General features: G+C 42.8%; 1 protein-coding gene across 1 annotated transcript; it reads right to left on the bottom strand.

Moving 5' to 3' along the window:
• Positions 1–2,409: 2,409 nt before the first annotated feature.
• LOC138591187 (interleukin-31 receptor subunit alpha-like) lies at positions 2,410–17,148 on the bottom strand. Its single transcript, XM_069661704.1, has 15 exons — positions 17,106–17,148; positions 16,777–16,923; positions 14,415–14,562; positions 12,525–12,697; positions 12,285–12,448; positions 11,933–12,098; positions 10,127–10,209; positions 9,606–9,837; positions 7,435–7,623; positions 7,236–7,340; positions 5,948–6,094; positions 5,660–5,791; positions 5,449–5,545; positions 5,210–5,291; positions 2,410–3,138 (listed from the first exon to the last, which is right to left on the bottom strand). Exons 1-15 carry the CDS (start codon positions 17,146–17,148, stop codon positions 2,410–2,412), a joined length of 2,637 nt encoding a protein of 878 aa, XP_069517805.1.
• Positions 17,149–17,366: the final 218 nt, after the last annotated feature.

Raw genomic sequence — 17,366 nt, 5'->3', positions numbered from 1 at the left:
TCTCGTGAAATTCTCTCTTTTCACCTAAAGAAAATCCCCCTTTCTTTCTCGCCCTACTTTCTCTTTCTCTGCTTTGCCCTCTGGACCTTTTTGGCTCCAATTCATGCAATGAAATGAACCACGTGTTGATAGTTATTTTAGTCTCTTAATACTAGAGATCTCTATCTGGTTGGGAAAACACATGTTGTCAGATTAAGGACTGTGATTCCCGGAAGAGAAAAAAACTTTTTGCAGCCCACACTGTTTTGATTTGGCATTCAAGTCTACCGTTTCAGCTAGAGAGAGGTCAATAATTCATGTCCAGGTAATGGAAACCTGTTTGTGCCAAAATAAGAAAAACTATGGAAGCCCTTAGCGGACATGCATCCATACATTTTATTTACTCCATTTTCCCATAATAACGTGTGATTTCTGGTCGTTCTCTCGAGATCTAGGCTTATTTTTCTCGTTTCCCGAAATGACAGAGCTTGTTTCACATGATATCAGGATCATTTTCCAGAGAACAAGACAACAGGCTTGTCACGGCACATATTACAGACTAGGACATGCCATGCTGTAACTGCCCACACTAATGAGGTAAATTGAGCCTATTTCTGTGTGTATTTTGTGCTTTTGCAACTCTGACGATACCGGTTATGATCATCTGACGTTACAGTGGTGCAGCGTTAATATCTCGAGATATAAATAGGTCAATATCTTGAGAAAGCAACCGGAAATTACTCGTTAGCACGGGAAAATTGAATAAATAAAATGTCTGCTGAGGGCCTAAAACACCGCCCAACAGTCTATCTGACAGAAAATCTATTGGCAACAATTTCTTTTAATCATTTTTAAGCAAAAACATTTCAGAAGATTGAAAATAATAAATTAGAATTACAACTATGACAGCAAATGTCACTTTTACATGCATGAGTAATAATAATGTATTCATGTAACAATAAAACACTAACAGAGGCCATTTTCCCGCATGTTTTTTTAACTTTTACTTCCGTCAAGTATTTGAATGCTTAAATCATCACACAGCACACAGCTGCTTCATGCACTGGCCACTATTGCAAAATGTAGTTCTCAAACACACACATAAAACTGAAAAGACCTTCAACTCTGAGGTAATCACAGCTCCAAACACTGCTACAGAGCTGACTGGCTCATTGTGAAGATGCCCGACAGAATTCCAAAGAGGCGAGAAAGTCCCGGTCCGAACTGCAAGTGTGTAGCAGAAGATACAAGTGATACGTCAAGGGGAAGTATTGAGACAAACTGCTGCAATGAAGAGAAGCAGCTGCCACCGTGAGGGAACTGGCAGCAGAGATATGATGGATATTAAGCACACAGTAAGGAGACATGCAGTACATTTGTAATCAATCTATTTAGTCTTTGTTTGCAGGCTTTAATACTTCAAAGTCTTTTTATAAAATATACATCTTTTTCTATATTCATGCTCAAATTATATCCCAAATGTAAAGCTTTCAGGAAAAATATTGGCTTAAGCTGAATAATTGCACGTACATAAATTAAGGTGCGCCACATAAAAAATAAAACAGGCATTCACATAGAAGAACATGTTGCAGGCACCATTCTCAGTTATTTACATTCCTCAGTATGTAAGTCACGTCTGACACACAGTGTGTTATTCAGCTGCACAACATCAAAACACATAATAAATCCTTCAAAATCAAACATGAATAATAATATAACAAATCAGCCACAATAAAAACACTGTCTGTGTGTCTGTACGGTAAATATGAAGCTATAGCCAGTTAGCATAGCTTAGCTTAGTGTGTAAACTTAAAACAGGAGGAAACATGCTTTTTATCAGTTAAACAAACCAGATAAAACTTATTTATTATTAATATGAAGGGAAGTCGGCCAAGGCTAGCTCCGTTTTTCGTCTTTGTGCTAAGCTAAGCTAAGCTAAGCTAACTGGCTGTCGGCTCCAGCTTCATTTTAACCAAACAGACATAGAAGTAGAAACAATCTTCTCATCTAAGTGTGTAATAAATCAATAAAAGAGTATTTCCACAAGTGTCCATTCCTTCCTATTGCATCACAGCTAGAAGGTTCCTGGTTCAAATCCCAGTTTGGCCATAGTGGGCCTTTCTGTGTGGAGAGTTTGCATGAGTTTCTCCCTGTGCATGCGTGGGTACTCCGGCTTCCGCAGTCCAAAGACATGCGTGAGAGGTGAATTGCTGACTCAAAGATTGCCCGTAGGTGTGAGCGTGACAGGTTGCCTGTCTCTGTGTCAGACCTGTGATTGACTGGTCAGTCCAGGGTGTACCCCGCCTCCCGCACAATGACAGCTGGGATCAGCTCCAGCCCCCCTACGACCCTGTACAAGATAAGCGGTATAGATGATGGACGGATAGATGAAACTACAAGTCATATGAAAAGTTTTATTTAGGGGGTAAACTAAACAGCAGGGGCGACGTAAGGACCGCACTCCACAGGACAGAAGGAGAAATCCACAAAAAGAGACGGAGCAAAAGGCAAAATGGTCGCTGCGTCACAAAGGTCATCAGGGTGATTGAAGGAGTCGGGCTTGAGTGACGGGTCTGAGTTGTATAGGCTTTCAGAAAAGGGATGTTGGGGTGACTTGACTTCAGCTGGGTGAGGAGGCGAAATGGAGGAGAGAGAGATGCTGCCTGAGTCGGAGCTGTGCTTCTGTGTCAGAAAGGTTTTCAGCTCATCTGTTTGGGAAAGCGGTGAAGCAGACCTTGTGGCACTCCTGCCATGCAGAGACACAATCGGCTCACTGTCTCCCCCTAGCTGTAGCTTAACGTCGCTAACGCTGACAGTGTGCTGCCAGTCCTTGTATACCAGATGGGAAAGTGATAGAAGGGGTGTTGGGCGAGTTTTGGCGGTGACAGAGAAGAGGACATCTGAGTAGGTGGACGACAGATCAGTGTCGGAGGTCGTCTTGGCTCTTGTTGAGCTTTTGATGCTCTTCTTCTCTGATTTCCTGGTATGCTGAGCGGTCTGAAGCTCTGACACTGAGAGCTGAGAGCAATATGTTTGCAGCTCACAGGCGCTTTGATAGGTGAGGTCCTTATCTGGATTCTGCAGCTCGATTTCACCAAGTAAAACAACTTCAGAGTATTTGATTTCAGTCTCATCTGCAACTGCGGGCTGCATCAGAGTCTGCGGGGTGAAACATAAAGCACATTTTACAATTGAATCTTGAGGATATTCACTTATTTTTGAAGTTGTATCTGTAGTCATCGATCTTTTCTTTGTTTCTTCAGCCACAGTAGATTACTGTTTACTCGCAACACTTGCAGAGACCGGAAAAACAGCCGCTTAGCTCCGCCTACCCTCTCTGGCAGACCAACCACTGCTGGCTGATGGAAAACACGTCACTAACTGGGCACCGCTTGTGATTTTTTCCGCGAATGTCGCCACAGACACCCAGTCTGTAATACTGCAGATGTAAAGGCTTTCATCAGTGGGCCATAGGCTCAATCATCATTGTGTTACCTCATTCGGTGATAGATAGTGACTTAAAAGACATTTATTGAAATGAAAATCTTCGACATTATTAATTTAAAGTAAGTAATCCTGCAATTACCGTATATCGTCATTAGGGGGTGCCTGAGAAACTGACAATCTCGAAGATTTCGGTTTCATTCTAAGTGTTAAAACTTTTGTTACTTTACAAATTAATATTTTGGCCTTCAAAAAATGTCCAGTGCCTCCACAATATGATGCTTTGTTAAGAGTTAAATCATCCAACAGTACTGAGGCTGAAAAATCTATTCTGATCATTGAAGACATTTACTGCAAAAATATTTCATGATTACTGCATTTGAAATATGACGATTTGTTGCCTTTTCTTTAGATTATTATGATGAGATTATTAGTTGTGAGTATAGTGATAGTTGTGAGGTTGTCACTTTACGCTTTGAGAAGTTGTGACAGATATTTCTAACTGTTTTACGAACTTGTACAAAACAAACAATCACTGAATAACTAAAGAAAACAATCAGTAATCTTAACATGTTTTTAATTGGTAATACTTTGTTTCCTCCTGTTTTGAGGGAGAGTGTAACAAATCGACCAGCAAGTCTCATCCTTTGTGAATCATAATCCTCGTTACTAGTTTGAGTTTTCTCCAATGATGTATTTTTTTTTGTATTTTTCAGTTGCTTGCAGTAAACACTTTGGGAGGATGTTTGGCCACACAGTATGAACTCATAATGACAAACCCACTGTCTGTGAAGGGCGGAAAGTTCTGTTTTCTGCTGCCATCTAGTGGTTGAAATCTTCACCTTGCTTATTTATCTTTATTATATTAAAATCTCTGTTTTGACATTACAGATTGGTGGAAATATAAAAAACACTACTGGACAATTTTAATTTGGAGCAATAAAAATCTTCATGTTTTCTGATGTGTAAGGATGAAATATTTTTTGGTAGCAGCACGTTTTCATTTAGTGTAATCTAACAAATTGGCCTACAGGACGCATTGACCCTAAACTGATTATTACTGTCACCTGTGAAAACCCCACTTTGTATCCTAGCTTGCTGTCTGTCTATTTCCCCGTGTTAGAGTCCTGGCCGTAATTTCTGTACTTTTGATTTTTGTGGAGATTGTCTATATTTGTTTGGAGTGTGTGCTCTGTTTGTCGTGTGGATCTTTGGCTTTTTTGTGCGTTTGTGTGCGAGTGTGTGCTCTGTCGTGTGCATGGATCTATGTCTGACATTAAGTGTAGGCAAATATAACGTTGCTTTTCAGTTGATAGTTTACCATTAACGATGTGCCTCTCCATGGGTGTGGACATTGTTGTGTGACGTCAGAAGTCTGATAAGAACTCAAACTTTTAATGGCGTTCCAGAGCAACGTTTCTTGTCGGAGGGCGGAAAAACTCTGACTTCCGAGTTGTCTGGAACGCAGCATTAGTCTGCTGGATTGCTCCATAGGCATCATCCTCTCCTTTCCCACAGTTGCTGGCTCTTGGGTTCTTCTTAGTACTGCATTGTGTTCGATTTTTATTATTTCTATTAATTGGAAATTTAGATTTCGCCTTTTAATTTGGGGACCAAGGAGGGAACATTTTGTACATTTTTATGCTGCGCACCTATCCCCCTAGATGAGTGCGTAACACACTGTCATTGTTTAAATAGCCTGGTAAGGTTTGTATATGAGTGTTATCATAGTGTAAGGTGGTTTAGGAGACAGTTGAGAAGAGACGGCTCAGTTATTAGAGGTTACCTGAAAAGCAGTATTTGGGGTCCAGTGCGCCAAGCTGCTGTCGGAAGGATCCGGGACACCTTGGAACAGCTTCTGTTTCATCCTACAGGGTTATTCATTAGAATAAACATTACAGGTTGTGTTAAATAGGAGGACCAACTCTTTCCAGACATATTTTCAGCTGTGATATTTTAAAGTAGGTAAAGCAGTAATAGTACCACAAAGAGCTTTGAGATGTTGGTGCAAGAAACAGATCTTACATCTTATCCTGCGTTAGACACGCTATCAGAACCAGCACCAGAGAAGTCAGCACGAGAGGGAGGACGGTCCACAACATGACTGAGACTTCCACAGAGCCTTCTCACACACACATACACACACACATGCATAAAAAGTTAGGCTTAAGTTACAGTAATATATGGTTTTCTATTATTCTTTGTGTGAGTGTGTGTTTGTGCGTCCTGTCCTCACCTATGTGGACATTACTGATGGGCCCAGAGGCTCCGGCTCCAGCGTCAGTGTTGGCCTGCATGAAGATGTCGTAGTTACCCGGCGACAGATTCCTCAGGGAGTAACTGTGAGCGTGATCAGGCACACACACATCTGAACACAAAAGAACAGGTGGGACACAGTGTGATAATGTTAAAGAACATGGATAACAAGAACGCTGTGCTTCCTCGCAGTCAAGATGAATCAAGATAACAAAATGTATTCACCTCATATGGTGCCGAACATGAGAGTAAAACGTGTATCACTCACTCCTGGATGGATGGTTTGCTGCTGTGAAGTGAAGTGTGTAGTTGCGGATGAAACCGTGCAGCAGCTCCACAGGTACAGGAGTCCAGGTGAGCTCCACTGTGCTGCCGGAGATCTGCCGCACCTCCACTGTCGGACCAGCCGAGGGCGCTATACAGACAGCGAGATAAGAGCAGGGAGGGAGATGAGGATCAACCACAGCGTGTAATGTGAGAACGAGGCTGGATCTTTATCTCTATCTCGTGACAAGTGGTATGATTAAGTTGTGTTTTCTGTAACCACATGGGTCTATCTTGTCTCGTCTTCAAAATGAGGGCATTGATATTTTGGTTTCAAATTAAATAAAGTTAATCTAGACTGAGCAGAGGCTTAAATCAGTGTAATCGAAATAAAAAACAAATGATTGTTGGCAGAAGCAGCCTTAGTATCCATCTGACACAACGCCATCAGATCAAACACTGACAGATGTTTGGCAGATTATTAATACCAAGTTTTTCAGACCAGGGAAGACCTGCTTATAAATGCTGATTGTCTCTTTTCCCACTGCCAGTGAAGTATACTCCTGTCGGTCTCTTTTCTGCTGCATCACTGTCTGACGTCACAAACGGGCCGGAAACATTGTTAGTAAACAGTGAAGATGTTACAGTGGTTAGGTCTTTATTGTATCTATTACTCATTTAGTCTGTTGATTAAACTCGGTGCAACAAATTTGGAACGATGTTCAAGCGCTGCTCGGATGGAGACGGGCGGAAGTTGTAGCAGAGAGGAGTCACAGAATAAACTGAAGGAGCATAGCATCGCGCCGGAGAGGGGGCGGAGATCAGCGTGTTGACTCAGGTTTGTGTTCCCATAAATGCCGATCGGAGCCGAGGCGATAATTACCCGGGTCTACTGCAGAGACTGAATGTCAATTGTAGCCTTTCCCACTAAACAAAAAAGCTGTGTGTAAGCGGGTTTTTTGACCATCCGGCATTGATGGGAACACAAAACCCGGGTTGACACACTAATCTCCACCCCCTTTCCGGCACGATGCTATGCTCCGTCTGTAACTTCTGCGACTCCTTGTAATCTCAGCTACAAAATCCGGTCCCCGGAGAAAACCCACGCATGCACGGTGAAAACATGCACACCCCACACAAAAGGACCCCCTACGTCTGAACCAGGATTCGAACTAGGAACCTTCTAGCTGTGAGGCGCCAACACAGAGCCCAACCAACAGAGCCTTATTCTGAAGCTACTTTCACTCTTGGCAAGAGACAGTACAAACACCCTGTAGATAACTATGCAGTACCTCCTTGGCGTGTATAGTTGTGGACCGTCATGCTCAGCCCCGCCCCTCGTTCACCATACAGCGCTTTAACAGACACAGCATAACGCTCCATCGGATTGACTCCCTCTGAAACAACACAAAGATGACAGTACTTAACAGAGCTAAAATAAAAGGAGCAAAATATTTCAAACATGAAGCTGTTGTCATGTTGTAGGGTTACCTGTGATGACCAGCGCTGTACAGGAAGTGTTGAGTCTTTCCCAGTGTAGGATGCTGCTGTTTTTCTCTCTGACAGCGAACCACTCCACTACATAACCGTCTGCCAGCGAATCAACTGGAGCCGTCCAGCGAACATCCAACCTTCTGTCGTCCAGTGGGCTTGCAGTGAGAGTGCTGGGGGACGGTGGCTCTGAAGGGAAGGTGACAACGACAAAGAAGTTTGTAGGCATGGGATTATACAGTGAAACCTACACGTTTTTATATTTTTATGGTATCCAGTGTGAACTGTAGTTGCTATAATGGGACCCTCTTTATCGTTTACTTTAAACTGCAGGGAGTCGTGTCCACATGCCACAGGAAACAGAAAAAACCTTTGTTGAATGTTAAGACAGCAACAAGTTAAAGGAAACACCTGAACACACACACAACACATGCAAATGCTCCCGTACAGAGCACAAAGTGTCACTAAATGGTTTTAGATCTTAACCCGGTTAAACATATCTGGTTGATTTAGGAGCAAACTATATTGAGTGCAGGATCCTTGGAATAAACTGGTTCACAATCATTTTTATCCTTTTCAGTTTCAGTTTCAGTTCAGGCTAGCGGGTCGAGTCCCCCTACTGTTCAGACAGATTTCTATCCGACCAATCACACACCTTTATCCTATATGGGCTGGACTTTATGCGATGACTGTGCGCTGTTGAGGGACTGTTGTAAACAGCCAAGATGGCCGCTTGTGATGAAACTAATATGGTGCTAATTCACGTTACGTACCAACGTTAAGTGTTGGCTCCTAAGTCAATCTAAGTCATACAATGTCAAATATGTTATGTTGAACTAAAAGCCATATAAATTTGATGTTCGGCTAGCTACCTAGCCTAGCAGCCTAGCGCTATGTCAGACATTTCACTGCTCTGATTCGTTGCAGGTCTATTTATTTTCAGGTTGCCTTCTCTCTCTTTGCAGTCTTGATGCTAGAAAGTTTATATGTGTGTGCAGCCCTGTGCAAATTTTGTGATTCTTTTTCATGTTTAAAGAGATATAAAATGCTCTGCTTGAAATGATAAATTGTGTCTGTTTTTTCTGCAAAATACGTTTAATTACCTTGTAAAAATCTTCCAAAGGCATCTCCTCCTTCTCCCTCATTAAACATTCCTAAATCTGCATAGGCCACGCCCACTATGCAAATGTACAACCGCCCCCTCGGTCACGAAAACAAAACACGTCTCTGCCATCGTTTAGTGGTAACTTGTTGAAACGTAAAATGTAGTAATTAGTAGCAGTAACGTTAAAGTTAGTATTCAGTAGTGAGTTTGCAAAAATTACGATGACGGTTACAGCTGGCTCGCGCATTGCCGAAGTGGTTGCCATAGGTTACACATAATGACATGCATAGCGTCACCCTGTCCATTAACGGGATTGGCTCCTTAGGTTTGTGACATCACAAACCCTGCCAATCTGAAAACTTGTTGTTCAGCCTGTCCTTGGTACACTGCAGTTTAAAAGCAGACAGGCCCAGCCATGGAGATGACTGCTTATGTTGTCCCTGATGTGTCTTGTAGCACATGAGAAACACCACATGGAGATGTTTACAAGGTTAAACACTTGAGGAGGGGGGCTTTAATGTGCTGAAAAATGGGAGCAATAGCACACAGTTAGCAAAACTATTAAATGTGTCATGTTTGTATGACTTTCCACAATGATATGCTGCAAACCGGTACAGAGTGTCTGAGTACCGTGATGAGATTAGATTGGGTGGGTAGCATCAAAACGTGGTATACAGGCTGTTAGGATCAGAGCTAACCTTGACACGTAGAAGTGAAGCTAAACAACAATGAACAGACAGCCGCAGCGAACGTTATGAAAGCACCATTTCAGACAGTGTCTCCTTCATATTGTTACGCTCTGTTGTACACAAAAGAGTGATGTGGTTGATGAGCGAAGAATGACAGAAGAGTCCTTCAAAAAAGCATCCTCCACACACGTGGCCTAGCAGACATGATTGCTGAGTTGTTGGTTTAAGAAAGCTGCAAATATTACCGTCAAATGCAACCTTTATTCCTCAAACAGAAAGGTACAGGGTGAAGTGTCTGAGTTCAAGTGAAGCATTTGAGACTCAAGCAATGATGCAGCAAAGCACCTTGATGTTATGACCTACGGAGAAGACCCTACCTGTCTCCGAAGCTCCAAGGAGCCATATTCGAGCTTCCGGCGACGTCCCTGCAGAGGTGGAGGCCGTCAGAGCACAAGAGCACCTCCCAGCAGGTAGGAGCAAGCTACAGGTCGTACTCGCATGGTCCAAATCTCTGCAGCTCCCGTGATCATTTAGGACTTCACTGCTTTGAGGCTCACAGGTGATATTGTAGAAGAGAACTCTGCCATTGGCCAGATAGCGAGGCAAAGGCTGCACAGCACCAACCAGGAGAGGAAAGAGAAGGAAGTAAGATGGAGCTGCTGTGAGATGATGGATGTTTAAATCAGAATTCATTTAACAGATTGAAAGAAATTGATAGGCCCTCTCTCCCTAATCCTGTAATCAGACTATAGGGTAATAAATAAGTGATTTTATGGAGCCATAAAATAAAATTATGGACAGACAGAGGGTGATTAAAAACTAATCAAAAGTTATTAAACTATAAAGCTAAAAGTGATATGAGCACTCATGACGCAAATTCACACATTTCAACACACACCTGCCACAGCAGAGAGATGAGCCTCCAACCGTTACTGCCTGTTTGTTTCACATGCCTCCAGAACACCGGAGCTGCAGAGGGAGCTGGTGGACGGAAGGAGGGATACATCAGAACACCACGCCAGCAATGAAAACCAGAAACACATGTATGTATACCCTTGGTTTGTTGGACGATCACATTGGTTGAGACCTAAATATCTAAACAACTGCTGTGTAAGTTTTGGTACAGATAGTCGGGGTCCCCAGAGGTTGAGCCTAAGTCTTCCTCTTGTGCTACCAGCACGTTTGACATTTTAGAGTAATATCTTGAACACTGTTGAATGGATTGGAATGGTGCCAAGAGGATAATTTGCTCAGGTCAAATTTCTTCCGTCTTTAAAGAGTTATATTACACTATTAGACATTCATGGCACCCAGAGGATGAATCCTCATGTCCTCGGTGATACTCCCACTTAATCAACTGCTGCCTGATGTGGTTTCCAGTAAAAATTTGATGGGTTACCTTAACAACTGTTACACATATTCAAGCCCCCTTTTAGGTCTTCCCTTGATTTTTCTACTGACCATCTTTTTGTCAAAACAAGAACATTAGAGAGAACAATTCAGATTCTGGCCGAGACGTGGCCCGGGTCTTTAATCTGAAAAGGATCCTGTTGGTGTCATGGGAGTTTGACCCTCTGCTCTTGTTGTGTATTTTTGCACTGGTAGAGAGCGTATGACTGTGTCCCTGTGGGTTACTTGTGGTTACATCTAGGGGTGCAAACTGCTAAATAAATCATAATCGGTTACAGAAAATCAAATTGTTTCGTAGTCCTGTATTTTTTCTACATTTTATCCCAGTAAGTTCCCTGTGTCATGTACACCAATAATTGTTATTTTAAAAGCTATCATGCTTGTTGCTTTCTGTGTTTTAAAAATAATCCCCATGGCAACATTGCAAATTCAGCGATGATGGTCGCACACACAGCCAGCTGTAGCTAAAGAATCCTGTGAAGACTCAGCTAAATGACAGCGGCAAAAAAAGCTTTGCATGGCAACACTAGGAGTCGGTCAGCCGCTTGGCCCAAACGCTCCAGCTGGCCATCGATGATGGTTTCAAGGCTGTCGCTTAACCTAGAGCGCATCGTGAGAGCGGCTAGTCACCTTGTGGCACATTTTCTATGCATGCTCACTGGAGATCCGGGATGAATACTGGAGGGATGTGGAGGAAGTCACCTCAGTGCTTACGTCCCTGCAGGTGCCATATGTGGTGAGCAGACAGTCTCCCTTTCCATTGCTGATTAAGCCACACACCACAGCTTACTTAAGTAACTCGAGTTTAAGCAAGGGGACGAGTAATCGGTTAGAGAAAATGTTCTGCATCCCTAGTTATAACTGTGAGAATATTGGATATACGGTCCTTATATAACCAGAGTCTTAGCTGTATTATAAGTTGGAAGTAAATGTTCTTGGACGCTTCCTACTCCCAGCTCCAGAAGGAGTTTCCAGGCATGTCCAACCAGGGGGAGACTCCTGTGCTTCCATTGTCTGCCATCAAGGTGATAGAAAATAGATGGATGAAGCTTTTAAATTATAATTGCATCAATACTTTTGGATTTTTTGGGAAGTTCGGAAAGGTAAACAGGACTTTTCGGGCCACTCACTCAATGCTAAAATTCTCTAAACTCGACACAGGCAAACATGAACGGTGGTTTTGTTCACTTTACGGTTTGGATTTGGAGTGTTACATTTACCCATCTTCCTTTCTTTTTCGTCTGTTCGGACTCACTCAACACCACCTTAAGAATACAGAATATTTTCCTCTCACCGTCCTCTCCCGTCCTTCCCTGGATTGCATTGCTCCACGGGCTCCACGGACTCTCTGGGCCCAGGTAGCGGTGACGAAGCCTGATGCTGTACGAGGTGTCAGGTCCGAAGACACAAACTGGGAAGCTGTAGTCTTTCACCGTCACATCTTGGACCTGTACATTGAGCTGCATTGGATGAGAAAGAGGACAAAGGAATTGAGGATTAAGGAGGGAAGCGTGGCAGCAGTCACTTACTCAGATTTAGTGAAACGTCTGTTGATCTCTTTAACATTATAAAAGAAGGATTGATCTAAACCTGTGCTGTATGAATGAAGGTGCATGTTCCTGCAGGGTGGGTTTGTGTTTACAGACCTGTCCCTGTGCTGTGAGCTGTATTTGGGATGTCAGTTTTCCGTCTTTGATCTCAGGGTGAGACACAGGAAAGTCAGCCAGATTGCTGCTCCATGTTAAATGTAGACACCGTGGTCTCCCTATGACCGGCTTTACGCTGTTCAAAACTGCAGGAGGCAACATCGCTGAGACAAACAGAGAGAAGAGTGAGGAAGCAGTAGGACGGGAACAATGAGGACGCGGTTACATCGACAGACTCACCTTCAATTCTACCAGACTGACATCGACTTTGCGACGATGTGTCTCCGCCGTGACAGTGAGCTGTGACGCTGATGCAGAATGTAAACCTCACGGATGAGCCGCTGAGCGCTGCTGTGCAGGTGGTGCCAGGTGTGGTGCAGCTGAACGTTGTCAGAGGGCTGTTTGTCGGGCTGCTGATTCGGCGTATCCTGAAATCCCCGTCAACATAGAAGCACGTACCAATAAACGCCCACGTACAGAGTAAGATTTTCATCCAGTTTTGTGCAACATATAAGCTCAAACATTTGCATGCTCTGTCACGCTAAGTGATCTGCATGTTTCAGATGCGTGTGATCAGTCACACACACACCTCGCTCATACACACATCACACGACTGCTGAAAGCGCTGTGCGATCTCATCTCAATTTGAAATACCATGTCGATTTTGGGGGGAGAAAAAACAGGCGAACTGATGGGTGAGGTGGAAACTGCGTCTGATCATATCAGTGAATCAAACCCGCGATCAAAGCCTCACACGACTAACAGATACAGATACAGATATAACAGCTACATCTAAGAAAAGATCGATTTCCTGCCCAGCAGACACTGACTGGAAAATGCTTATCTGTGCTGCATACCGAGCCTGATCGTCTCTGAATGTAGATTTTACATGCAGGCTGCAGACAGGTTCAATGGAAGCTATTTCTCAAGCTTAATTCGACTGTAATGACAAAAGCATATTAAAAAAAGTTTGTCGTCCTCCCTCTAGGTGATGTATCGGGTGTGCTAAGAACATGTTTGGACGCAGACAAACAAACACAGAACAAATAAAGGAACTCCTTAAGCTAATGTTTACTTCTGCATTTTCACAGAGAGTGTGTTTAGCTATTTAGATATCAAAATATTAGTTACAATAATTTGTATATATCACAGACAGGTGACAAATAAAAGGATTATGCAAACGTTAAGTGTTTTTGAAATTTCTGTACGTATCTTATCTCTTTCTGCCTTAAAGGGCCAGTTGCTGATTTTCAAACTCAGTCCTATCATGCTATTATGGGGAGCTAACGCCATTATGGTGTGAAAAAAATTTGGAGGACGCAATCTGCTTCTCCGATGGACCCTGGAAAAGGGAGCCAGGGAGCTTGCTAAACTACACTTCCTCAATCTAGGACGTCGCCTCCGATGTCATGTCTCTTTAAAAACTGTCAGGTTCGAAATATAGACTGCAGACCTGAAGATGTTTTAGACGATCCACCGGTATATTCTCCTCGTATCTCAGATGTCCATGACTGGAAAACAGTAGTATTTCACTCCAGCATCTCTCTCCGGGCCAAGACGGGCCTTTCAGAGGCAGGGGCGCAATGCACGCTGGGTGTTGTAGGAATATAGAATGGCCGAAACCACGAACTGTTTGTACAACTTTCTCCACAGCTATGGCGCCACTTTCAAATATTATTGCTTCTATCGATTACAGAGAACACCAGCTTTGACTGACAGTGGCGAATTGCTACTAATAACATCATAAGCTACTAATTAACATTTGAATGAGTCATTATGCAGACATTTGGGGCAAATTTGGCCCCTTTTCAATGCTAATTCACCAAACACCAGCACTTACAGCACCGAGATCCGTCAGTGTGACTCAACTGATGCCTGAGAGCGCAGCTGCAGCAGCTCCTCTTAACAATCAGACACAAAACAAGAGCAAACTGCACGGATCTGCTGAACTTTATAGCCGTGTTTGCGCTTGAATATCATCAGTGCAATTTGCTTTATGAATCAGACCTTGAGACGGAGCAGATAACGGGGGCAAATGGGGCTATGAGCGGCTCATTGTTAGTGAATTCCCCACTTAGTGTATTTGTAAGAACAAGACTTCTAACATATCAAAGGAACGTTTCGTCTCACCCAGGGATCCTCTTAACTTGCAGGGTGTACTGCGTCGCCGCTGTGTCCCCAGGCTCCCAGCTGCAGGTGACGTTAGCTCGATTCAGGAACACACAGCCAATTAACCGCGGGGGTCGGGGGACAGTGTTGGAGGTTGCAAAGGAGACAGCTGGAGGAAAGACTGAGGATGGAGAGAGGCTGGAGTTAACATCATGGAGGGTTAGATTCTGTCCACATAAGTTTGGAGCTTTGGGTTTGTTATAAAGCTGTGTTCAGGCTAAAAAAAGAAGCATGCATGCAATTTCTATTTTAAACTCAATCGTTGCAATATTTGTAAGGATCGTTGCTTTAACAGACAGATGTCATGAAAGAAAAAGGAGGAACGTGGGAGATATTAGCTGTAAGGAAAGAAGTCATTCAGCTCTGTGAGTCAACTGTTGCATCAGGAGAGCATTTATATAATTCTTGAGAAGTTATTAAAACCGTGGGACAATAATATCTGAAGCCAATCAAACAATGTAAGAAGCACATGATTTATCTTGTCAATATTTATAATAGATGGCAATTGCTTTGTGGCTCGAGGTTGAAACAGGAGCTAACAAGACTGTACAAGCCTCTGCCTTCACAAATCTCTCGGCCTGTTTTTCCATCGAAACGTGTCGGGACACTGAGCATGTCCACACTAGGTCTGACATACCAACACAACTGCCTTGTTGGCTATGTTGGCACCTTTTTCAGTTGGAGGAACCGTTCCAGAAATATTTTTAGCAGGAACTTTTGTGTTAAACTGTAAAAAAAAAAGGTAACATTTTCAGTAAATTTAACTCCAACTGTGAGGTTCAATGTTCAATCCTCGCTTTTCTTCTCTTTTTCATCATATTTCTTTTTTCTCTTAAAGGAACAGAGTGTAGGATTTAGTGGCATCTCACAATAAGGTTTCAGATTGCAGATAACTGATAACCGCTCCGCTGCCAAGTGTGTGGGAGAATCAAGGGTAGCCATGAAAACATTGGCCCTAGAGGTGGGAGTCGCAGGGTTACTCACGATACAATACAATACGCAATATATGGCCCATGATAACATTAATATCATGATACAGCGATTCTGCGATATATTGCAAGACAACCATAAAATGATACATCACTATATGTGATTCACTTCTTCTTCAGCCAATAATTTCCGTTCACGTTTCTCTCATTCATGTCATAAGCGAAATATCGATATTTGGCGGCAGCCTATAGATAATTGTATTGCATGAGTCAAGAAGACGATATATTGCCGTATTGATATTTTGTCCCACCCCTAATTGGCCCTGTTTAGTTTGTCCATTCTTGGCTACTGTAGAAACATAATGGTCTAACATGACAAACTCCCTCTGTGAATTTTAATAGCTAATTCTCAGGTAACGAAAACACAACTATTCCTTTTATAAGGTGGTTATACAATAATGAGAAACCTACTTATGAATACTATATTACATGTCTGCACCTTATCTGACACACTGGCTTTTTAACGTTTATAAATAAAGCACTGATTCTCCTTGAAGCAGCACTGACTGGATTTTTAAGGGGACATATTTTAGCTATGCGATCAATTTTCTATTATTCTAATGTGTTTTTGGATCACGTTGGTAAAGTTTCGATTTAAAAATTGTATACGTATTACATTTTTTTTTGGAGCCTCTCCTTCCTCCTGGAACAAACAAGCTGTTTTGCCATTCAAAGGTTAGACCTCAGCCACGATTGGCTGACAGTATTCGGAGAGACCACGTAGCCCCTCCCCCACGTGGGTTCGCACTGCACCGTCACTCCAAATTTGTAGACAACATGGCCACTCTCGGATCAGTTATTCGGCCTTATATGTACGAGCTAGAATCTCCAAGAGGTGTCGGAATGGTAAGCTGAAATCTTGACAATGACTTGACGACAAGCTAGTGCAAGAAGGCAGCCTGAGGTGAAAGACGGTGAATGATGATTGGTCGATTTCAGCCAAAGCAAGGTTCTACGTAGAAACCTGCAGCTGTACTGAACGGACGATTTTAGAGGCTTCCTTTTTAAAAATATAACTCTAAGAACAATAAACATCCAAAAATGTGAAACCCATGAAAATATGAGAATATCCATTTAAAAGATATGACCCCTTTAAAGGGCCACATGGGATCAATCTCTGCAGAAGGTAAACATCACACTTCGGTTTGAGGTATATAGCCTCGTGCCTCTGTGTTTGCTAACGCATTAGCAAAGATCAATTTACCAAATCTGTCAGAATCATGTATTGACATATTATATCCATCAAAACTAGTAAATCAAACTGCACACGTATCATAACCAAACTGGAATCATACTCTGCTGGATGTTATAAAGAAGAGGATTTTAAACATTACCCAGGTTGAATGCGGCACCCAGCAGGCAGGTCCACACCACAGCCGGCCTCTGCTCCATGAACACCAAATGGTTCGTTCTGGCAATGCCGCCCTGCGCGCTCACTTCTCCATCACACAAGCAGTGACTCAGCTGGAGGACCCTGCACGCTGAACAGGAACAGTTCAGACGTTACATTTCGTCATATGCTTGAAATATTTGCCAGCGTAGTAAGTTTCAACATTAACATTTCATTCCAATAGAACTGCGACATGGCACTGCAACATAGGAAATGTGTCAAACAACATGATGAGTTCTTGCTTCAAAATAAAGACAGAATTTCATGCCTGACCTTTAAAAGCATAAAACACCTCAGTGTCAGAGCGCAGACTCATCCTGCTGGTGCTTCAAACAGGAGGCAAAGTGGGAAAGTCTCCAACAGGTGCATTTGTATATTGATAAGTAAAACCTGTGTAACAAGTCCCGTCTTTGAAAAGCTTATAATGTTTGGATTGTTGTGATCCTGACTGAGAGGGTGTACCAGTTGTTTTGAGTACATAACACTTTACTTTTAATCCCCCTTCTTAGCATGTATAAGCATTACATAAATATT

This window comes from Semicossyphus pulcher, unplaced genomic scaffold, assembly GCF_022749685.1.
Source record: "Semicossyphus pulcher isolate SPU_LCO1_2020_fin unplaced genomic scaffold, fSemPul1.0.p SCAF_14, whole genome shotgun sequence".
Lineage (NCBI taxonomy): Eukaryota > Metazoa > Chordata > Actinopteri > Labriformes > Labridae > Semicossyphus > Semicossyphus pulcher.
This window is presented reverse-complemented; position numbering and strand designations above follow the sequence as displayed.